Below are 25,108 nucleotides of genomic sequence, written 5' to 3' on the forward strand. Positions count from 1 at the left end.
TCAAGCCGTCAGGGGTGACGTGGGGGAGGGCCCTACGCGTGTCAGCCGCTCCTCAACAATCCGCTCGGTTTACTCGGCCACACTGCAGCACGGGCAAGCGAGCGACACGGGCAGAAAACACGGAATAACGTGAAAAACCGAGAGTGGAGAGAGGTAAGCGACTCTGAACTGCAGAGAAAATTTGTTTTTGTTTTATTCCTCGCGTTTTCTGTCCGTCAGTGGTCCTTTAAAAACAAGTGGGAGCCTACAATCGGTGACAGTTCAGCGGGGAGAAAAAAAGTAGGTGGTGGCTGGTCAGCAGCGAGTGGCGTGTAGTTTGGACAACACAACTTGACACAGTGTTGCACGGATTTTTGCGGCGCGTATTGTTGCTGGTCGGTACCAGGAAATGTCGTGGAATGCGACCGAAAGTTGATTAGTGAACGCAGCAAACACCACCTGTTTCGCGGGCTGAGACGCGGCTGTCCCCAGTCCGTGGGTCGGTGACGGTGGGGTTTGCGGTGAGGCGAGGGAGCGGCTTCCGTGAGGAGACTTTTACTGTGTGCGACTCTGTTGTTGAGTAGAACATCAATGCTATGATTTAGTAGCAGCTGTAGCCTGACACACAACTCAATATAGGGTTGATGACATTTCAACGATTGATTCGTTTCTATGGAGATTGTGGGATAGCCATTTAAGCTCACTAAAGCAGGCTGTCATGATGATGTGCTGTCGCCTCACCGTTTTAGCGGAAAGTAAATATTTGCAACTTTCTTCACTCAAGTTTTGGGAAGCACCAATGAGGCAGCAGCCAGCGCCCGTGCTGTGGAATGTTGCTCCAGTTTAAAGTCGGTCAATCTGGTAGCCTAAATGTCGCTGCGCTTTCTCAGTTCCAGGGCTTCTGTTGACTGCTGTTAGGCTACTCTACATAAGATACTGAAAATTAAATGAATTCCCCTGCCCTGTTAACCTGGCAATAGCCTAGTGCCTTGTCTCTAAATGTTTGATAGCCTACCGTATAAAGTTGATCTCAATCCTTAGATCCAAAAAACTTGCATTTAACTCATCCCACATCCCGGGCCAATGGAGGAAGTGCGGAAACCGCATCCCGTCCCAGCGGGTCAAACAAACAGACCTACAGGGACAGACGACATCACCACACCCAGATATGACACACACACACGCACACACACACACACACACACTCTCTCTCTCTCTCTCTCTCACTCACTCACTCACTCACTCACATACACTCACTCACTCACTCACTCACTCTCCCCTCGCTCTCTGTCACACACACACATACACACACTGTGACACTCCTTTCACCCCTACTTTCAAAGCATACAGCAATCACTGCAGCTGCAGTAAGTTAACACAGGTCTTATACCTGAACTAAACTATTCCCAGTTTTACTGATCTGAGCACTAAGTGGGAGTAGAAGCACTGTGAGAATTAGACCAGCCATGTAAATCCATGTGAATCGGACGACCACAATTACGTAACCAGATTTATCCATTTATCCTAATTATGCTTCACAGGAGTGGTGAGGATTTCGTCCAGTCCTGGCGTGAACTCTTAGCTGTGACATCCTGAGTCTGACTTTTACAAAACAGGGTGACGCTTGAACACAGTGAGCTGCAGCTAACGATTATTTTCACAGTCGATTTATGTGTTGGTTATATTCTTGATTAGTTGTTTGATAAAAATGAGAAACTGTTGATCAGTGTGTCCCAAAGCCCTTCAAACGCCTTGTTTTGCCCACACGCCAAACATATTCAGTCATAGAGGAGGAAGTAAGTAGCGGAAAGTATTCAGGTTTCAGAAGCTGAAACTAAGAGGGTTTTTCCTTAAAATGGGACTATACAGCTGATTACCAAAATATTTGTCGATTAATTTAATAGTTTACCTACAGTAAAACAGTAGGATCTGTTTTAGGGTACTGCCCTAGTTCAGACAGTACTAAAACCCTAAACCACGCAACTGATGATCTTCAGGCTCTGTCTAAACTGGGCTATGATAGATAGATAGATAGATAGATAGATAGATAGATACTTTATTTATCCCCAAGGGGAAATTTGAGGTCTCAGTAGCATACAGACATCACACACAACTTGCACTTGCAGCAGAAAAAGTAAATATAAGTATAAACATAAAAAAAGATGGAAGAGGGAATAAGGTCAGGAGGTCCTACCCTGTCTTCACCCCAGATCAGATCACTCCAGATTTCCTTTTTAGACAGGAGGAAAACCTCTTATCTCCCAGAGGACGTACTATGTGCATTAAAGGAGTCGTCTTTTCTCCAGACCTGTCTGCGTGTGTTGCCATTTTGTAGAGTTGGAGAAATGTAATCAAGTATTTTAAATTCACCATGATATTTACTCCCTCTTTACTCCTGCTTGGTTGCATTTCCCGTTGTCCTGCGTAATTTAGAATGACCATTAACATTACGTTATTTGAACACCTATGAAGTAGACCAGTGGTGGACATTACTTGAGTACATTTACTCAATTACTGTACTTAAGTCAGTTTTTCATGTATCTGTACTTTACTTGAGTATTTCAATTTTGTTAAACTTTTTACTTTTACTCCAGTACATTTCAAGGCCAACTATCTTACTTTTTACTCCACTATTTGTGACCACTGAAGTTCCTTTTGGAAAAAAGACTGTCCAAATACATGTGTACTTACATGTATATTTTCTATTAAGCGAGCTAGGCTTTACATAATGGTGTTGCCTAATGTTATTGTCATATCCACTATTCACTGTACTTTGTTGACCCCTTTTCACAATATTGATGTTACCATAACTAGCCTCTTGACGCCATCGAGCAAATGATAGACAATCTGACACTATCAAACACAAAAGGGAACATCTTGATTTGGTCTGAAAATGTGGTTACTTTGAAGTATCTAAGATAAGATATCACATTAGTTTGTTTTTAGTTCTTTCTACATACAATTAGTAGCTGATTTTGTCCTTGAATGGAGGAGAAAGGCTCAATGAATGCCTATGTCTGTGCCGAATCATTTCAACAATAGTAAATGCAACTAGTCATAATACATTTCAGGACTTTTACTTTCGATACTTACGTACATTTAAAGGAAAGTACTTTTGTACTACTCAAGTGGAAATGTAAAAGGAGGACATTTGTTTGGCCGTATCACACTTGTATATTATTTCGCCGAACTCGTTTTTTAAATGAACTGTCACGTTGCATCCGAGCGGTAAAATGCAGACCTTCAGAACCTATATACATTGTAGCATATGACGGAAGTGGCTTTTAGCTAGATGGATGACAGCAGGCTAAGTAAAATAGCGATGTTTCAAAACTAAAGTTCATCAGAATCTTGGGATACGCCCGCTTGACAAGGGGAGAGATAGAATTAACGACTGGCCTTTGGCCGTAGCAACCATCCATTTAGAACTAGTAACGGCAGTTTGTCCTGCAAGTTGAGAAATTAGTTGATGTGTTGGAAGAAATAGTTCTACAAACAAGACTGTTTTAGCGATTAAAACATTTAAATTGTACCAGGACATGAACACAACGCAAGTGGCAACAGTGGAATAAGCGGGATAATGGACTCCACGGTGGTCTGACGGTGGGGCTGTTTTACAACCTCAACCATGCATTAATTTCTGTTAACAGACCACCGTATCGTCCATTATCCCTTACCCAACAGTTTTGTGGTTGTGTGTCTGTGTGTGTGTATGCATATGTAGGCCTAAGGGTAGTCAGCTGGTATAGTAGATGAGCTACTAAGAGATGCTAGCACCCATGGGGTTCAGCTCCTTAAGAGATGTGTTAGTAAGAGATGCTAGCACCCATGGGGTTCAGCTCCTTAAGAGATGTGTTAGTAAGAGTCACCAGATGTCAGTTTGGGTGATCATCTGTTGTTGGACATACTTGCCTATGTAAGTTTGGGTTATCAAATGTCAGTTTGGGATATTATGGCAAAAATCATAATCACGATGGTTCATTTGGGGGGTGTAAATTAGCCTTATCTTTGATTTCCACAACCACAAATATCACTAATAGGCTATAATAATAAAGAAAATAAGGAAAACAAGTGAAGTTAAAGGGGAACTTGGCAACTATTTCAACATAATAAACGTGTTTAGAAATCATTTGGATGGTTAAATGACCTGTTCTGGTGAAAATGGTGACTTTCCCTACTCCCCCTAGCGTCCCCAGGCGCGCACACACACACACACACACACACACACACACACACAACCCAAAACTTCTTCAGTGGCACAGAGGGGAGGGCCCGGTGTGTTGAGTGTGGGGCCTAAAGAAGCAGTGTGAATCAGTGCGCTGTATGAGTTGAAATTGTATCTATTTGCGAAACACTTCTAAACGGAATGTGCCAAAATAATCTTTTTTTTTTCTCGATTAATCTGTTTTTGTGATGGTTTGGAGCCAAAATCAAGATCAAAATTAAAATTCGATTAATTGCACAGCCCTAGTTCAGATTATCAACAGATGATCACAAATCATAGACAGTGAACAGACATCAGTGATGTTTGGCCAGTTTTGAGCTCTTCCATCATTGTTTGCCTGACCCCAAAGCATAACATGTCGCAGAGAGGAGAGTGGCTGAATATAAATAACATTCTTATGCACCACCATGAGTCCATGCTCAGCTCTGTCTGTGCCTGCTGGACATCAGTCACACTACACAGAGAATTATGGGAAACTGACACAATCATGACACAAACTGAGCCAGAAGGAAAGAGTGGGAAGGGGACAGTTAGAAAGGTGTGCTTCTGCTAGTGCCTGCTAGCATGTTTAGATACAGTAGGTGTGCTTCTGCTAGCGCCTGCTAGCATGTTTAGATACAGTAGGTGTGCTTCTGCTAGCGCCTGTTAGCATGTTTAGAGGTGTGCTTCTGCTAGCGCCTGCTAGCATGTTTGGAGAGGTGTGCTTCTGCTAGCGCCTGCTAGCATGTTTAGAGAGGTGCTTCTGCTAGCGCCTGCTAGCATGTTTGGAGAGGTGTGCTTCTGCTAGCGCCTGCTAGCATGTTTAGAGAGGTGCTTCTGCTAGCGCCTGCTAGCATGTTTGGAGAGGTGTGATGCTGCTAGCGCCTGCTAGCATGTTTAGAGAGGTGTAATGGTGCTAGCTCCTGCTAGCATGTAGGCCAGCAGAAGTAAGGGAGAAACTTAAAGTAGGTTGAGCCCAGGGAGGGGGTGGTGTTTGTTGTCGGGGAGGAATGAGGGGGAGAGAAGGGCCCCTCTTGTGTCCTCTCCGTCATCCCGTGTCCCAGGGCAACTGCCTGGTATCCCATGGCAACTGCCTCCCAGAGGGAACTTGGGAGGAGAGGGACACAATGATAGAACTGGCAGACAGATGGGTTTAATGTGGGTTTGAAATGGCCTAGGGTGCACACTGGCCTCGTGTCTATTTATGAGTTTATAAGTGTTTGTGTGAGTTTTGATCTCTCACTCAGTCAGTCACTCTCACACTCACTCACTGTGAGAGAGAGAGAGAGAGAGAGAGAGAGAATTTGGGATGGTTTGTGTGAATGCTCTATAAATAGGGAGGCTTGTACCAACCTCCTACCCACACAGTCACAGCCTTCAGGCAGTCCAAGATGGAGAGAGAGAAAGAGAAGGAGGGATGGAGGATAGACAGCGACAGAGAGAATGATGGACAGACTGAAGAAAATGATGGACAGACTGAAGAGAATGATGGACAGACTGGATGGACAGAGATGGAGAGAATGATGACAATGGGAAGGACAGAATGATGGACAATGATGGACAGACTGGATGGGACAGACTGAAGAGAATGATGGACAGACTGGATGGAGGAAGAGAATGATGGAAGGGACTGATGGACAGACTGGAAGAGAATGATGGACAGACTGATGGAGGAAGAGAATGATGGGACAGACTGATGGACAGACTGAAGAGAATGATGGACAGACTGAAGAGAATGATGGACAGACTGATGGAGGAAGAGAATGATGGACAGACTGATGGACAGACTGAAGAGAATGATGGACAGACTGATGGAGGAAGAGAATGATGGACAGACTGATGGACAGACTGATGGACAGACTGATGGAGGAAGAGAATGATGGACAGACTGATGGACAGACTGATGGACAGACTGAAGAGAATGATGACAGACTGATGGAGGAAGAGAATGATGGACAGACTGAAGAATGATGGACAGACTGAAGAGAATGATGACAGACTGATGGACAGACTGATGGACAGACTGATGGACAGACTGATGGAGGAAGAGAATGATGGACAGACTGATGGACAGACTGATGGACAGACTGATGGAGGAAGAGAATGATGGACAGACTGATGGACAGACTGATGGACAGACTGAAGAATGATGGACAGACTGAAGAATGATGGACAGACTGATGGACAGACTGATGGAGGAAGAGAATGATGGACAGACTGATGGAGGAAGAGAATGATGGACAGACTGAAGAATGATGGACAGACTGATGGACAGACTGATGGACAGACTGATGGACAGACTGATGGACAGACTGAAGAATGATGGACAGACTGATGGACAGACTGATGGACAGACTGATGGACAGACTGATGGAGGAAGAGAATGATGGACAGACTGATGGACAGACTGATGGACAGACTGATGGACAGACTGAAGAATGATGGACAGACTGAAGAATGATGGACAGACTGGATGGACAGACTGGATGGACAGACTGAAGAATGATGGACAGACTGAAGAATGATGGACAGACTGAAGAGAATGATGACAGACTGATGGACAGACTGATGGACAGACTGATGGACAGACTGATGGAGGAAGAGAATGATGGACAGACTGAAGAGAATGATGGACAGACTGGATGGACAGACTGAAGAGAATGATGGACAGACTGAAGAGAATGATGGACAGACTGAAGAGAATGATGACAGACTGATGGACAGACTGATGGACAGACTGATGGACAGACTGATGGACAGACTGATGGAGGAAGAGAATGATGGACAGACTGAAGAGAATGATGGACAGACTGATGGAGGAAGAGAATGATGGACAGACTGAAGAGAATGATGACAGACTGATGGACAGACTGATGGACAGACTGATGGACAGACTGAAGAGAATGATGGACAGACTGATGGACAGACTGATGGACAGACTGAAGAATGATGGACAGACTGAAGAGAATGATGGACAGACTGATGGACAGACTGAAGAGAATGATGGACAGACTGATGGAGGAAGAGAATGATGGACAGACTGATGGAGGAAGAGACTTGATAGAACATGAGAAAAGGGAGAAGGATAAGCAGAAGAACATCACCTCCAGATAAACACTATGCTGGATAACTACTGACATCACCTCCAGATAAACACTATGCTGAATAACTACTGACAGAAGAACATCACCTCCAGATAAACACTATGCATACATATGCATACATATGCATACATATGCATACATATGCATACATATGCATACATATGCATACATATGCATACATATGCATACATATGCATACATATGCATACATATGCATACATATGCATACATATGCATACATATGCATACATATGCATACATATGCATACATATGCATACATATGCATACATATGCATACATATGCATACATATGCATACATATGCATACATATGCATACATATGCATACATATGCATACATATGCATACATATGCATACATATGCATACATATGCATACATATGCATACATATGCATACATATGCATACATATGCATACATATGCATACATATGCATACATATGCATACATATGCATACATATGCATACATATGCATACATATGCATACATATGCATACATATGCATACATATGCATACATATGCATACATATGCATACATATGCATACATATGCATACATATGCATACATATGCATACATATGCATACATATGCATACATATGCATACATATGCATACATATGCATACATATGCATACATATGCATACATATGCATACATATGCATACATATGCATACATATGCATACATATGCATACATATGCATACATATGCATACATATGCATACATATGCATACATATGCATACATATGCATACATATGCATACATATGCATACATATGCATACATATGCATACATATGCATACATATGCATACATATGCATACATATGCATACATATGCATACATATGCATACATATGCATACATATGCATACATATGCATACATATGCATACATATGCATACATATGCATACATATGCATACATATGCATACATATGCATACATATGCATACATATGCATACATATGCATACATATGCATACATATGCATACATATGCATACATATGCATACATATGCATACATATGCATACATATGCATACATATGCATACATATGCATACATATGCATACATATGCATACATATGCATACATATGCATACATATGCATACATATGCATACATATGCATACATATGCATACATATGCATACATATGCATACATATGCATACATATGCATACATATGCATACATATGCATACATATGCATACATATGCATACATATGCATACATATGCATACATATGCATACATATGCATACATATGCATACATATGCATACATATGCATACATATGCATACATATGCATACATATGCATACATATGCATACATATGCATACATATGCATACATATGCATACATATGCATACATATGCATACATATGCATACATATGCATACATATGCATACATATGCATACATATGCATACATATGCATACATATGCATACATATGCATACATATGCATACATATGCATACATATGCATACATATGCATACATATGCATACATATGCATACATATGCATACATATGCATACATATGCATACATATGCATACATATGCATACATATGCATACATATGCATACATATGCATACATATGCATACATATGCATACATATGCATACATATGCATACATATGCATACATATGCATACATATGCATACATATGCATACATATGCATACATATGCATACATATGCATACATATGCATACATATGCATACATATGCATACATATGCATACATATGCATACATATGCATACATATGCATACATATGCATACATATGCATACATATGCATACATATGCATACATATGCATACATATGCATACATATGCATACATATGCATACATATGCATACATATGCATACATATGCATACATATGCATACATATGCATACATATGCATACATATGCATACATATGCATACATATGCATACATATGCATACATATGCATACATATGCATACATATGCATACATATGCATACATATGCATACATATGCATACATATGCATACATATGCATACATATGCATACATATGCATACATATGCATACATATGCATACATATGCATACATATGCATACATATGCATACATATGCATACATATGCATACATATGCATACATATGCATACATATGCATACATATGCATACATATGCATACATATGCATACATATGCATACATATGCATACATATGCATACATATGCATACATATGCATACATATGCATACATATGCATACATATGCATACATATGCATACATATGCATACATATGCATACATATGCATACATATGCATACATATGCATACATATGCATACATATGCATACATATGCATACATATGCATACATATGCATACATATGCATACATATGCATACATATGCATACATATGCATACATATGCATACATATGCATACATATGCATACATATGCATACATATGCATACATATGCATACATATGCATACATATGCATACATATGCATACATATGCATACATATGCATACATATGCATACATATGCATACATATGCATACATATGCATACATATGCATACATATGCATACATATGCATACATATGCATACATATGCATACATATGCATACATATGCATACATATGCATACATATGCATACATATGCATACATATGCATACATATGCATACATATGCATACACACTCACACACACACACACACACACACACACACACACACACACATTTGTTGGTAGACACTCATCTTTCCACTTTCCGCTGTGCAGATGGAAAGCAAGATATGTTTATGTTTACGGCATATGGAAGATGTTTATGTCCAAAGTGACCTACAGTACATGAAAGCAACATTAATTAAAAATAACCGTTTCCAATGAAGTTGAAACACACACACGCACCAACACACACATAGCCTACACTAAGCATAGTAACAATAGTATTAACAATTACAACATTAGTGATAATAACAACACTATCAACAATGAAATAATGAGTTTTTGCATAAACATAAACCACACACAAACTATAACGTAAGAGAATGAAATAATTAAATGCAAGATATACAGACAAGTCTTTAAACACTTCTTGAACTATCACAGGAATGTAGAACATGAGGTCACTCATTCCACCAATGGGGGATAACTGAGGAAAAGAGCCCTGACTGTGACACACACACACACACACGCACACACACACACACACATGCACACGCACACGCACACACACACACACACACACACACACACACACACACGTTGTTGGTAGACACTCATCTTTCCACTTTCCGCTGTGCAGATGGAAAGCAAGATATGTTTATGTTTACGACATATAGGAAGATGTTTATGTCCAAAGTGACCTACAGTTACACTTAAAGCAACATTAATTAAAATAACCGTTTCAATGAGTTGAAAACACACCACGCAAACACACACATAGCCTACACTAAAGGCATAGTAACAATAGTATTAATAATTACAACATTAGTGATAATAACAACACTATCAACAATGAAATAATGAGTTTTTGCATAAAACATAAACCACACAATAAACTATAACGTAAGAGAATGAAATAATTAAATGCAAGATATACAGACTGGAAGTCTTTAAACACTTCTTGAACTATCACAGGAATGTAAGACATGAGGTCTCATTCCACCAATGGGGGGATAACTGAGGAAAAGAGCCCTGACTGTGACACACACACACACACACACACACACACACACACACACACACATGCGCGCACACACACACATGCACAAACATGCACAAACACACACACACACACACACACATGCACACACACACACACACACCCCATCAGGCAGAATGACTCAGGCAGTTCTTACAGTAGCTTGTGCAGTAACCTTTGTCCTATTTCTCCAGCACAATCTCCCTACAGCTAAAAGCAAAACACACTTTTCTTATGTCTCTCTCCTTCTCCCCCTCCATACAGTATGCCCTTAAAGGCACACTATATGCAAGTTTTTTAGCTTAATATGCGGAAAAACCACCCTTGCAACTAATGGGGTGACCTTCGACCATGTGACCTCAGTGTCAGGAAGTATAACGAGTGTAACGTTGCTTTACTGCATTCAAATACACATACACTTCAGGCACCGACTAGAAAAGGTAGCGATGGAGTTTCTCAGACATTCGTCATGGCGGAGACCAAGCGAAAGAAAAAAAACCAGAAAACAGTAAGAAAATTGCCAATACTGCATAGTTTGCAGCTAATGATCTCTCTCCCTCCTGTCTTATTATTAGTGCGTCGTGTGCGTATGTGTGTGTGTGACGTCACCTCTCCTTTATGTCCCAAATGGGTCATTCTTGATGTTTGTTAGGTGACAGTGAGCTAGTGTTAAGTGACAAACCTGTATGTAATCCTTAATAAAAGTGATCTTGTTCACTCACTCATTCGTTCATTCACTCACTTTCTCTCCATCTCACACAGACACACTAAGACACGGGAATTACACACTGAGATGCCGTAATCATAAACATACCATCATAAATCAATTATTCTGAATAAAAAGCCACTTGTTCACTCTCCTACACAAGCATACGTGTATACACACACACACACACATTTTTGTCACTGTTTCCAACTGTGAGGAATCAGTCACTGTGGTTTCCCAATATGCATGGTGACACAGCAGTATCACACACACGCACAGACACACACACACACACACAGGGAAAGAGAGGGAGAGGGAGAGACAGCATGGCTCATCAATCAGTTATGTGTGGTCGACTAAGCAATGAATTATAATGATCACCATCATCATTAGTGGCTCCTCCTGTGTGTGTGTGTGTGTGAGGGGTGGGGGACGCCAGGGGTGCAGATGAGGTAGTGCTACGGTTGCAGGTGTGTGTGTGTGTGAGGGGTAGGGGATTCCAGGGGTGCAGATGGGCTAGTTGTGTGTGTTGATATGAGGTTGTGTGTGTTTGTGTTAGAGAGTGTTAGTGTGTGTTGCTGATGAGGTAGGGCTGCAGTTATAGGTGTGTGTGTGTGTGTTTGTGTTCACCACTTTGAGGGGCGCGTGTGTGTGTGTGTGTGTTATCGAGTAGAGGGCCGGATGAGGAGTGTGTGACTGTGTGTGTGTGTTGTCTGGGGCTGGATGATCTGATTGATACCTGCGGCTCATGCACATCCCTCATCTGACCCCTCATCTGTCGTTAAGCACTGCCTCATTAAGACCACTCTCATTAAGACCACCCTCGTTAGACTCAGCCCTCGTTAAGCTCAGCTTCGTTAAGGTGCGTTGCTTTTCAAAAGCTTGTTGTGTTCACTCAGTATTCAGGCACACAGATACATCATCCAGTTTCACTCCCACTGTTGCCTGTGTGTGTGTGTGTATAGTAGTGGAGATGGCTTTTGAGTGTCCTTGTGTGTGTATTATGGGTTTGTTTGTATGGTGTGTCACTTCTCTCTGTCTCGTGTATGTGTGTGTTTTTTTTATTGTGTGTTGATGGAACCCAAAGAGAGAGAAGAGAATGGAGGGATGATAATGGGGGATGAGGTATGAAAATGGAGGGATGAGATAAGATAATGGAGGGATGAGAAGATAATGGAGGGATGAGAATGGAGGGATGAGATAAGATAATGGAGGGATGAGAAGATAATGGAGGGATGAGAATGGAGGGATGAGATAAGATAATGGAGGTATGAGAATGGGGGGATGAGATAAGATAATGGAGGTATGAGAATGGAGGGATGAGATAAGATAATGGAGGTATGAGAATGGGGGGATGAGATAAGATAATGGAGGGATGAGATAAGAGAACACTGCAAAAAATGATCTCTTACCAAGTACATGTATCTGCCAGAGGAGTAAGTAGATTTACCTAAAATAGTCTTAAATCTTCAATCTTGTCTTAAATTAAGATAACATTACTTACTCCTGGCAGATACAATTACTTGTTTTATGTCTTAATTTAAGAAGATTTTAAGTAAAAAAATCTTACAAGAGAGCTCAAAGTAAGTATATTTTTACTAAAAACAATACTAGCTAGATTTTCTTTTATCTTAATATAAGATTATAACACTTGGAAAGAGATCATTTTTTGCAGAGTATGTAGGGATGAGAATCAGAGAAGAGGACAGAATGATCATCATTGTTACAGTTTTCAGGGAAGTGGCTTCACCTGGTTGGAAGTGTGTGTGTGTGTGTGTGTGTGTGTGTGTGTGGCAGAGAGGGAGTTTGGTGACATTGGTGAGTGGTGGTGGGTGTGTCTACAGTGTAGAAGAGAGTGTGTGTAGTGATTGTGCGTGTGTAGACGAGAGTGTGTGTAGTGATGGTGCATGTGTGTGCATAAAAAATAAAGGCTGGTGTTGTCATTTCCCTTTTCTGAAAACTACAGCCCTGGGCACACATCATTCTACACACACACACACACATACGAGACACACACATACACACACAGACGAGACACATACACACAAGGCAGGACACGGGAAGGGAAAAATCAGGTCGTCCCAAAAGTGTCAAACATGTGCTTTTAGTGCTTCCTTTACTATTATGGTGTTTGTCTTTTGGCAGTGTGTGTGTGCGTGTGTGCTTGTGTGTGTGTGTGCGTGTGTGCGCAAATGTGAAGGGGTATTGAGTATTGCATTACATGTCTGTATGTATTTGAATGGTCATGTGTCCAAGTGTGTGTAGCTGTAGATGTGTTACTGTATGCGAAAGTGTGTGTGTGTGTGTGTGTGTGTGTGTGTGTGTGTGTGTGTGTGTGAGAGATGAGTGATAAGCCCAGCATTCCGGCTGGAACTTTAGCGGTCCTCATATTCTGTGTGACAGGATGATGAATGAATCCGTATGGTGCTCCGCTATCAACGGAAACAAGGCCATGTCTCAAGAGAACACACACACACACACACACATACACAACACTCGCAGCTTGCCTGCTGCTGTGCAGTGGAGGTACAGGATGAGCTCATCTTTGAAAGAATGGGCACACACACACACACACACACACACACACATACACGTACACACACACACTCTCTCTACTCCTGAGAGGAGAAGAGGGACTTGAGTAGAACACAAGAATCTGTTAAAGTCGACGTGACCTTGCCGCACCACTACTGACCACCTGTAGAGATGTGATGGATGTTTTAAAGTGTGTGTGTGTGTGTGTCTGTCTGTGTGTGTGTGTTCTCATTCTCTCTTGCCCAGGGCTTCCATACTGCAGTAACAGGCACCTAGTGGTTGTTAGTTTGTCATCAGCTAGGCGAGATGCCAATGATCACATATACACACACACACACGCACACACACGCACATGCACGCGCACACGCATGCACACAAAGACACACACGGGTGCTTCTACCCCATTGTTTGTTTAGCCATCAGACAGTGTATTGTAAGTTCAATGACTTCTTCTCCCTTGGCAATTACTGGTGGCAGTCAGGTATCATTTGTTTTTTGTTGTTTGACCTAGATGAAGAAAAACAAAGAAGAGTGTGTGTGTGTTGCGTTTGTGTAAGTGCCCCAGTCATCCACCAGGGTTGTGTGTGTTGCGTTTGTGTAAGTGCCCCAGTCCTCCACCAGGGTTGTGCAAAATTCGAATTGCAATTCTGCTTCCTGTTTGGTAACTCAATTGAAATGCAAGTGAAATTCAAGAATTGAATTGGAATTTAAGAGCCAGTTTCAATTCAATTCAATTCTGGAATTTTGCACAAGCCTGTCCTCCACTGATGCCCCATTACTGATGCCCCAGTCCTCCACTGATGCCCCCTACCCCCACTGGTGCCCCATTCCTGATGCCCCATTCCCCCACCGATGCCCCATTCCTCCACTGATGCTCCCCTACCTGGCTGCAGCAGTAGAGGTCTGTCGCGGGTGACCTCCAGGCTGAAGCACGGCACCGTCTTGAGGAAGGAGCAGTGTGTGAGGAGCATGGCTGTGTTCGCTGTGTTGGCCACGTACAGCTTCAGCTCATACACCTTCAAACAAGCAGAGCAGGAGTAGAGAATGAAAACTCAACCAGACTGTTGCACACCTCTCAGAGTTGATCATACAGGGCAGGCACTTTGTTTTTAAATTGCTTTGGCACATATCTCACATATGCGGAGTTTGCGGGTGGTGGGGGCGGGAGGAGCACACACACAGTACACACCTGGTCTGTCCGCACGCTCATACGGATGGTGCCGTCCACCACCAGCACACTGGACGTAATGCTGATGCCGTACTTTTCTGCAGTCAGCAGTGCCCTGGAACACAGGAAGCAGCAGGGAGAATCCTCACCTGTCCCTTATAGCCTCACCTGTCCCTTATAGCCTCACCTGTCCCTTATAGCCTCACCTGTCCCTTAGCCTCACCTGTCCCTTAGAGCCTCACCTGTCCCTTAGCCTCACCTGTCCCTTATAGCTGTCCCTTATAGCCTCACCTGTCCCTTAGAGCCTCACCTGTCCCTTAGCCTCACCTGTCCCTTATAGCCTCACCTGTCCCTTATAGCTGTCCCTTATAGCCTCACCTGTCCTGTATGTTCTCAATTGTTCCTTACACCCTCCCTTGTCCTGTATGTCCTCACCTGTCCTGTACATCTTCACCTGTCCCTTACACACTCACCTGTCCTGTATGTCCTCACCTGTCCTGTATGTCCTCACCTGTCCTGTATGTCCTCACCTGTCCCTTTCACGCTCACCTGTCCATTACACGCTCACCTGTCCATTACACACTCACCTGTCCATTACACACTCACCTGTCCATTACACACCCTCACCTGTCCTGTTGCATACAAGAGCTGCTGATTCAGCTGCATGTAGGTTGTGCTAAAGGAGAATACAGGTAAACATTGGTTTGGCAAACGAGGAGACTCCGAAGTCACACACTTAAATGAGGAATGGATTTGATAGGGCCAAGCTTGATAAGGCCAAGCTTTTATCTGTTTTTGTCCCAATCTGGCCCAGGATCCTTAGAAGCTGACCATGTTTCCCCTTGTTTTATGTAGTGATGTGTTTTTGTGTGTCTTGCCATGTCATACCTTTCCTTGTCACTTCCTGTGGTGCCTTGGTGTACTTCCTGTGTCCTGTACCTTAGCTGCAGATCATTTGTCTTTATGTCCAGCCTCCCTTCCTCCCTCAGGAGTCAAGAGCCAAGTCTGTTTTGAAGTGTTTTTTCACTGAACGCGTGGTTTTTGTTCCTGTTACCTGTGTGTTGGATCCTGCCAGTATATTTGCATTAAAGCTCTATCTTGGTTCCATACTTCTGTCTGTGTCTGCATTTGGTCCAGTTTGCATACCTGGCCTGCTGGCTGTGACACCTTTGCTTGCCCTTCTCTAAGGTTTTGTGTATCGTGATGGTAACCAATAGTGTTTACTCTTTGGGTCCTACTGTATGTCTCGTCAGTCCCTAGAAGTGAGTCAATCCCCTTAACCCACATTTTAAAGTTAACATTAATTTCACACATTTCCTGGTTTTATTTGTATCAATGCTGTCTTGATATGAATAATCACACTTAGTTTGTGTAGATGTACTATCCTCTTCCATTACAGAGCACCTCCTAATCCTGAATGCTGTTTGCGTGTGTGTGTATGTTTGTGTGTACAAGTGGATAAGTGTATGTGCCACCTGAATGTGTGTGTGTTTGCATTGCTCCAGTAGTCCTGCAGAGCAGTTGGTCTATTTAAGGAAAAGTGATCCTCTTGGGTGTGTGTGTGTGTGTGTGTGTGTGTGTGTGTGTGTGTGTGTGTGTGTGTGTGTGTGTGTGTGTGTGTGTGTGTGTGTGTGTGTGTGTGTGTGTGTGTGTGCCAGTTAGCATGTGTGTTCGTGTGTTTTACAAGAAAGAGAGTTCTTGAGAGAGAGAGAGAGAGAGAGAGAGAGAGAGAGAGAGAGAGAGAGAGAGAGAGAGACTGCACATAGCTGCAAATGTTACATTATTTGCATTAATAAGCATAAACAATTATTGAATCCATCTCCTGGTTATGAGCATGCCATGGTACTCTACATCACTGCTTTTGGCCACTTGTGTCTGTCTGTCTGTCTGTCTCTGTATGTGTGTGAACCGGGTTCAGTGTTGGGTCAAGTTCCTCACTGGTCAGTTGCACCCATGCAGTTGCTAACAGCTGTTGAAGAGTAGGACCTGCTATACAAGACACATCAAACTATTTTTTCCATTTACCTGTAATGCCAGATTGGTTCAACAGCTATGATGATGTGTTTTGATTGGCTGAACAGCTCTGATGGTCTGTTTCGATTGGTTCAACAGTGCTGATGTGTTTTTGTAGCCCCCCCTAACACCTCTGATGTTGTGTTGGTTGGCAGGGAGAGTGGGGAGGTGCCAGTGAGGTGTGTCTATGATTGACCTACAGTATGGACATATAAGGACATATAGCCTTTTGTGATAAAATGACTAAATATCAATCCGTTCTTGCAAAGATCAGTGTCCTAGGCTACGAATGCAACTTTGTATTATTGATATTTGCCAACCTGGGCCATGTTGGGGGCAGTTGTGGCCTACTGGTTAGGGCCTGGGCCATGTTGGGGGCAGTTGTGGCCTACTGGTTAGGGCCTGGGCCATGTTGGCGGCAGTTGTGGCCTACTGGTTAGGGCTTTGGGTTGCCGGTTCGATCCCTGACCAGTGGGAACGGCTGAGGTGCCCTTTAACAAGGCACCTAACCCCTCACTGCTCCCCGAGCGCCGCTGTAGCAGGCAGCTCACTGCTCCGGGTTAGTGTGTGCTTCACCTGAGTGTGTGTTCACTGTGTGCTCTGTGTGTTTCACAAATTCACAGATAAATGCAGAGACCAAATTCCTTGTATACACAAGTATACTTGGCCTGGAAACCTGATTAATATTTATGTTACGACTACAACTGGCGGTTGACAAAATTCTGTTCTGTATCAGCTGTAAAAGACAAGTCGTGTGTGTGTGTGTGTGTGTGTGTGTGTGTGTGTGTGTGTGTGTGTGAAAACATCTACATAGTGCAGTAATGACTATGTTGATCCATAATCTGCTGTATAGCAGCCCTCATATGAAGCTGTGTGCGTTTCTGACAGAGTTCTTGTCTTCCTCAGATGGCTGCAATCCGTAAGAAGCTGGTGATCGTGGGGGATGGCGCGTGTGGGAAAACCTGCCTCCTCATCGTCTTCAGTAAAGACCAGTTCCCTGAGGTCTACGTGCCCACCGTGTTCGAGAACTACATCGCCGACATAGAGGTGGATGGCAAACAGGTTAGTCCAATGGCCACTTTGTTTCAGTGTATGTGTGTGTGTGTGTGTGTGTGTGTGTGTGTGTGTGTGTTTGTGTCTCTTTAGCTGGGCAGATAATAAGGAACACAGACCGCCTCTGATTTCGGATTGAGTCAGGTTCAGGGTGAGTCAGATTCAGGTTCAGGTTGAGTCAGGTTCAGGTTGAGTCAGGTTCAGGTTGAGTCAGGTTCAGGTTGAGTCAGGTTCAGGTTGAGTCAGGTTCAGGTTGAGTCAGGTTCAGGTTCAGGTTGAGTCAGGTTCAGGTTGAGTCAGGTTCAGGTTGAGTCAGATTCAGGTTCAGGTTGAGTCAGGTTCAGGTTGAGTCAGATTCAGGTTCAGGTTGAGTCAGGTTCAGGTTGAGTCAGGTTCAGGTTCAGGTTGAGTCAGGTTCAGGTTGAGTCAGGTTCAGGTTCAGGTTGAGTCAGGTTCAGGTTCAGGTTGAGTCAGGTTCAGGTTCAGGTTGAGTCAGGTTCAGGTTGAGTCAGGTTCAGGTTCAGGTTGAGTCAGGTTCGGGTTGAGTCAGGTTCGGGTTGAGTCAGGTTCAGGTTGAGTCAGGTTCAGGTTCAGGTTGAGTCAGGTTCAGGTTGAGTCAGGTTCAGGTTCAGGTTGAGTCAGGTTCAGGTTGAGTCAGGTTCAGGTTCAGGTTGAGTCAGGTTCAGGTTGAGTCAGGTTCAGGTTCAAGTCGAGTTCAGGTTCAGGTTGAGTCAGGTTCAGGTTCAGGTTGAGTCAGGTTCGGGTTGAGTCAGGTTCGGGTTGAGTCAGGTTCAGGTTGAGTCAGGTTCAGGTACAGGTTGAGTCAGGTTCAGGTTCAGGTTGAGTCAGGTTCAGGTTGAGTCAGGTTCAGGTTCAGGTTGAGTCAGGTCCAGGTCTAGTCTGTAGGCTACAGCCCTCTACTCTGCACCTCCTTAAACAAGGCCCACACGTAGTCACTATGGAGGTCAGAGAGTGTCCGTTTCACTCCTGCTCTACCTCATCCCTCTCTTTCTTCTCTTCTGCTCCTGCTCCACCTCATCCCTCTCTTTCTTCTCTTCTGCTCCTGCTCCACCTCATCCCTCTCTTTCTTCTCTTCTGCTCCTGCTTTACCTCATCCCTCTATTTCTTCTCCTTTACTCCTGCTTCACCTCATCCCTCTTTCTCTCCATCCTCAACTTCCCAACCAACTCATCATGCCATCACTGGAGCTAGTATGTGTGTGTGTGTGTGTGTGTGTGTGTGTATTTGTTCATGCCATCACTGGAGCTAGTATGTGTGTGTGTGTGTGTGTGTGTGTGTGTGTGTATTTGTTCATGCCATCACTGGAGCTAGTATGTGTGTGTGTGTGTGTGTGTGTGTGTGTGTGTATTTGTTCATGCCATCACTGGAGCTAGTATGTGTGTGTGTGTGTGTGTGTATTTGTTCATGCCATCACTGGAGCTTGTGTGTGTGTGTGTGTGTGTGTGTGTATTTGTTCATGCCATCACTGGAGCTAGTGTGTGTGTGTGTGTGTGTGTGTGTGTGTATTTGTTCATGCCATCACTGGAGCTAGTGTGTGTGTGTGTGTGTGTGTGTGTTGTGTCATGCCATCACTGGAGCTAGTGTGTGTGTGTGTGTGTGTGTGTGTGTATTTGTTCATGCCATCACTGGAGCTAGTATGTGTGTGTGTGTGTGTGTGTGTGTGTGTGTATTTGTTCATGCCATCACTGGAGCTAGTATGTGTGTGTGTGTGTGTGTGTTTGTTCATGCCATCACTGGAGCTAGTGTGTGTGTGTGTGTGTGTGTGTGTGTACTGTGTGACTGGGGGGGGTTCTGTGTATGTGCTGACAGTAGTAAATATCTCTCCCCAGTGATGCTCTTATTTCTGTTTGTCTGGCGCGTGGCCTTGGAGGCTTCTCTCACTCTGCTTTTTATTTGTGTTTTTTATTTGTGTTTTTTCCTGAAGCCTTGTGCTCAACCTGCTAAGACACTGCATCACACAGACCAACAGGAAAAAAGATCAAAATATCTCTTCAGATCTCTGTCCCACACACCGCTCAACACACACCTTTGTGTCCCCCTCACACACACACACACACACACACACACACACACTAACACTCCTCTATCTCGCTCTCCTGGTTGAATTATCTCATGTTCTAACATTACAGAAATAGTGTTCTTGGATTCAAGCAAGTTGCCTACACATACACATAATCATCTGTTTGTGTTCAATCATATATATAATTTAGAATTCTACATTAACAATCCTTTAAAATTGTCTCATCCTCTCTCTTACTCTCACACACACACACACACACTCTCTCTCTCTTTCTCTCTCTCTCTTGCTCTCTCTCTCTCTCTCTCTCTCAGGTGGAGCTGGCATTGTGGGATACTGCAGGTCAGGAGGACTATGACCGCCTGCGGCCCCTCTCGTACCCCGACACAGACGTCATCCTCATGTGCTTCTCCATAGACAGCCCAGACAGTTTAGGTAAGGGGTGTGTGTGTGTGTGTGTGTGTGTGTGTGTGTGTGTGTGTTTCTCCCTCTCTCTCTCCCTCTATATGTATGTGTACTAGGGCTGGGACGGTAACTGCAATACCGCGGTCACGTGACGCCTACCGCAGGTCTGAGCTCGTCAGTCATCACCGCAAAAAAAAAAAAATCTGTGAAACATTTGGGGGATTCGACTTCATGTAGCCCACTGCAGAGGTCTTAAACTGACAGCATAACGTGATCATTTCTGTGATTTCTTTTCAACCATGACATATGCACAATTTCAGGTTGAAAATGTAGCAGAACCTCAGAAATAATCACGTTATGCAGTCAGCCTGACATGTCTGCAGGTGGCTACATGAAGTCGAATCCCCCTATTGGCCTGCACATGTGTGCACGTAGTGTGTAATGTTGTGATGTGTAATGTGATTAACCATCTTATGGCATTGATTCTCAGAGAACCACAGTTACGTTAAGTAGGCTAACCTTCCGTTTTCAAAACAAAACTTCAAAACTTATCATCAAAAGATGAAGCAAACCCGACCTTTTGCGTTTGTGTTTGGGAGCGCAATGTTCCAACATTCCATTTGTTTACTATGCGAGTGTAGGGGAGAACTGGCACAATCTTAACACATTTCTATTCTCTCCGTTCAAACTCGATTTACATAAAGCTGTTAAAAGTGAAAGCTGTGAAATTTGGCCAGAAAGGAGTCATACATGTTTACTCAATGAAATTGAAAAATAATGAAAAAATATGTTCTAGTTTGTTAAGAATTTAACTTAACAGCGACGACATGTAGGCCTAGGCTATAGGGCCTACCTTTGTTACAACCTGACGCAGCCATTAAAACGTGCGGTAGCCTACCATTGTAACATTAAGCGTTAATCATGAATGTAACAGTTCTAAAATCGTGATAGCCTTGTTGATAAACTGACCTTCATGTGTGAAGCATTTGGTCCAGTGATCTTTTGAAGTTGCTGCAGCTGTCTAAAGTTTAATTGTTAATACCTCGAGATCAGATTATTATTTTTTGGGGAGGGGAGGGGTATACAGCGAAACCGCAGTCATTTCTTGCATTCCATCCATACTGTACCAGCCAATGCCCCTCTCCATGCTGTACCAGCTCTAATGAGTAATTCTCCATGCTGTACCATAATGAGTACCCCCTGTACCAGCTCTAATGAGTACCCCCTCCCTACATGTACCAGCTCCCCCTCCCTCCATACTGTACCATACTGTACCAGCTCTAATGAGTACCCCCTCCCCTCCATACTGTACCAGCTCTAATAGTGCCCCCCTCCATACTGTACCATCTAATGAGCTGTACCAGCTCTAATGAGTACCCCTCCCTCCATACTGTACCAGCTCTAATGAGTACCCCTCCCTCCATACTGTACCAGCTCTAATGAGTACCCCCTCCCCTCCATACTGTACCAGCTCTAATGAGTACCCCCTCCCCTCCATACTGTACCAGCTCTAATGAGTACCCCCCCTCCATACTGTACCAGCTCTAATGAGTACCCCCTCCCCTCCATACTGTACCAGCTCTAATGAGTACCCCCTCCCCTCTTTCTGTCTGTGTGCTGTCTCTTCCATCTTCATCTCCTTGTGTGTGTGTGTGTGTGTGTGTGTGTGTGTGTGTGTGTGTGTGTGTGTGTGTGTGTGTGTGTGTGTGTGTGTGTTTATTTACCCGTCCTGCTGTTGACAGAGCTGTCATGTCCAGTGTGATCCCAGCAGCACTAATGCTGTCTGACCACCGGCACATCTGCTACTCAGGAAGCAAGCCACTCACAGCTGACACATGCTGTCACACTACACACTACACACACACACACACACACACACACACACACACACACACACACACACACACACACCCCAAGCCTCACAGCTGACACATGCTGTCATAAATGCCTCCTGTCACACTACACACACACGCCAATAGCTTCTGTTGTATAAACACACACTTACCTGCATTAATGTGAAAAGACAACACACACACACACACATACACACACACACACACATTGTTACATTGTAATGATTCTGTGGATAATTCTGTCTGTAACAGAGAATATTCCGGAGAAGTGGACGCCTGAAGTGAAGCACTTCTGTCCCAACGTTCCCATCATCCTCGTGGGCAACAAGAAGGACCTCCGCAACGATGACCACACACGGCGGGAGCTGGCCAAGATGAAGCAGGTACAGTAGTCTACAGACACGCACGCACACACACACACTCAACCCATTTCAAGCAGGTATGGCACTCATTGTTTATTATGTGTATTAATGTTCTTATGTGTTTTTTGTGTGATTGTGTGTGTATGTGTGTGTGTCAGGAGCCTGTGAAGCCTGAGGAGGGCCGCGACATGGCCAACCGCATCAGTGCCTTCGGCTACCTGGAGTGCTCGGCCAAGACGAAGGATGGCGTGCGGGAGGTGTTCGAGATGGCCACCAGGGCGGCGCTGCAGGTCCGCAAGCGCAAGAAGAGGAGTGGCTGCCTGCTGCTCTGAGAAGAGCCAATCAGGACGCAGCCTGCTTACGCCACACACACACACACACACACACACACACACACACACACACACACACACACACACACACACACTTCCAAAGCCAGAGACTGAGTGAGGAAGTCCATTCCCCCTACTCTACTCTCCTCTCCGCTCTGTTTTTTTGTCCTTTGTTGCTTCTTGGATAACTTGTCATTTTGAATTGTACATGTGTTTTTGTGTTTCCATAGCGTTCCTGCTAGTTTTTTTTTTTTTTTTTTTTTTTTTTTTTTTTTTCATTCCGGAAGGCCATGGTGCTCTGACATCATTTCCTTTTTCACATTGTTTACATGCAGGCAGACTGCCCACTACTGGGTTCTTTTTCCCTCTTCAACACACACACACACACACACTTTTTCCTGTCTGTCATGTGACCAGTGTAATGTACCGACTGACTTGCACACCAGTCACACATCACCTTCAAGCACAGACAGGGAGGGCCTAAGTGGTTGCCTTGGTAACAGTGTTTATTTACCCTTTAACCTCTGAGGCCTGGACGCATCACTTCCTGTGTGACACGAGGGTGACAACCATTGGGTGCCCTGTGGGGTTCTCGGTTGCCGTTTGACTCTGGTGGACGAGGGCTGCCAGAAAGCTATCCATGGCCTTTCTGCTAGGTGTCCAGAGCACAGGTGTGCACCAGGAGTGTGTGTGTGTGTGCGCGTGTGTGTGTCCTCTGTTGCTCTGTTGTATCTAGACTCTTCTCTGTCCCTCACTGTAGCTAATACAGCGTGAGTCGGTCCAGACTCGCTCAGTAAACGATCTGGACTCCGTGCTGATCTGATGCTGGTCCCAGTAGTGATCTAGTCCTCCTGCCTACTGGACCAGTTACTGATCTGATGCTGGTCCCAGTAGTGATTTAGTCCTCCTGTCTATTGGACCAGTAGTGATCTGATGCTGATCCCAGTAGTGATCTAGTCCTCCTGCCTACTGGACCAGTTACTGATCTGATGCTGGTCCCAGTAGTGATCTAGTCCTCCTGCCTACTGGACCAGTAGTGATCTGATGCTGGTCCCAGTAGTGATCTAGTCCTCCTGTCTACTGGACCAGTAGTGAACTGATGCTGGTCCTGTTGGACCCAGACCAGGGGATGACCCAGTGGCCCTGCCTCTTCTGTAAGGGCTCTACTGACTAACCCCGGGCACCCAGCAGATCTTGGCAAATCACAACGCCACAACTCTTGGCATGCCCCTCGGCGGCGTGCTCCTGTCTCGTGTGAATGACCAGAACGTCTCGTCTGAAGTTCCAATAAGGTCTCCAGGCCTCTTTGATGTTGAAATACTAGTATTAAACTACATGAACTATATTCTGAAAATTGTTCTGAGAATACCTTATGAATAAAACTATTGCCAAATATAAACCCCTGTACATACTAACATGGTCTGCCTGTATTCTGTTCAGAGTGTAAAATACATTTCAGCCCAATGCTCTGGCCATTTTGAAATGTGTTTTTTTTTACACTTATTTACAACTTAACAAAAAAGTTGTAACACTGTGTAAAATGTAAATAAAAACAGAATTTGATCATCTGCAAATCTCGTAAACCCATATTTAGTTGCAAAAAGAACACAGACAAC

At 43.7% G+C, this 25,108-nt stretch overlaps 1 protein-coding gene across 1 annotated transcript; it reads left to right on the plus strand.

Annotated features, from left to right (window-relative positions):
* Positions 1–24,904, plus strand: LOC125293962 (rho-related GTP-binding protein RhoA-D). The gene is made up of 5 exons (XM_048242227.1): positions 1–153; positions 18,356–18,511; positions 20,855–20,975; positions 23,051–23,181; positions 23,319–24,904. The coding sequence occupies exons 2-5, from the start codon at positions 18,356–18,358 to the stop codon at positions 23,490–23,492; spliced, it is 582 nt and encodes a 193-aa protein (XP_048098184.1). The 5' UTR covers positions 1–153; the 3' UTR covers positions 23,493–24,904.
* Positions 24,905–25,108: the final 204 nt, after the last annotated feature.

Source organism: Alosa alosa, chromosome 4, assembly GCF_017589495.1.
Source record: "Alosa alosa isolate M-15738 ecotype Scorff River chromosome 4, AALO_Geno_1.1, whole genome shotgun sequence".
Lineage (NCBI taxonomy): Eukaryota > Metazoa > Chordata > Actinopteri > Clupeiformes > Clupeidae > Alosa > Alosa alosa.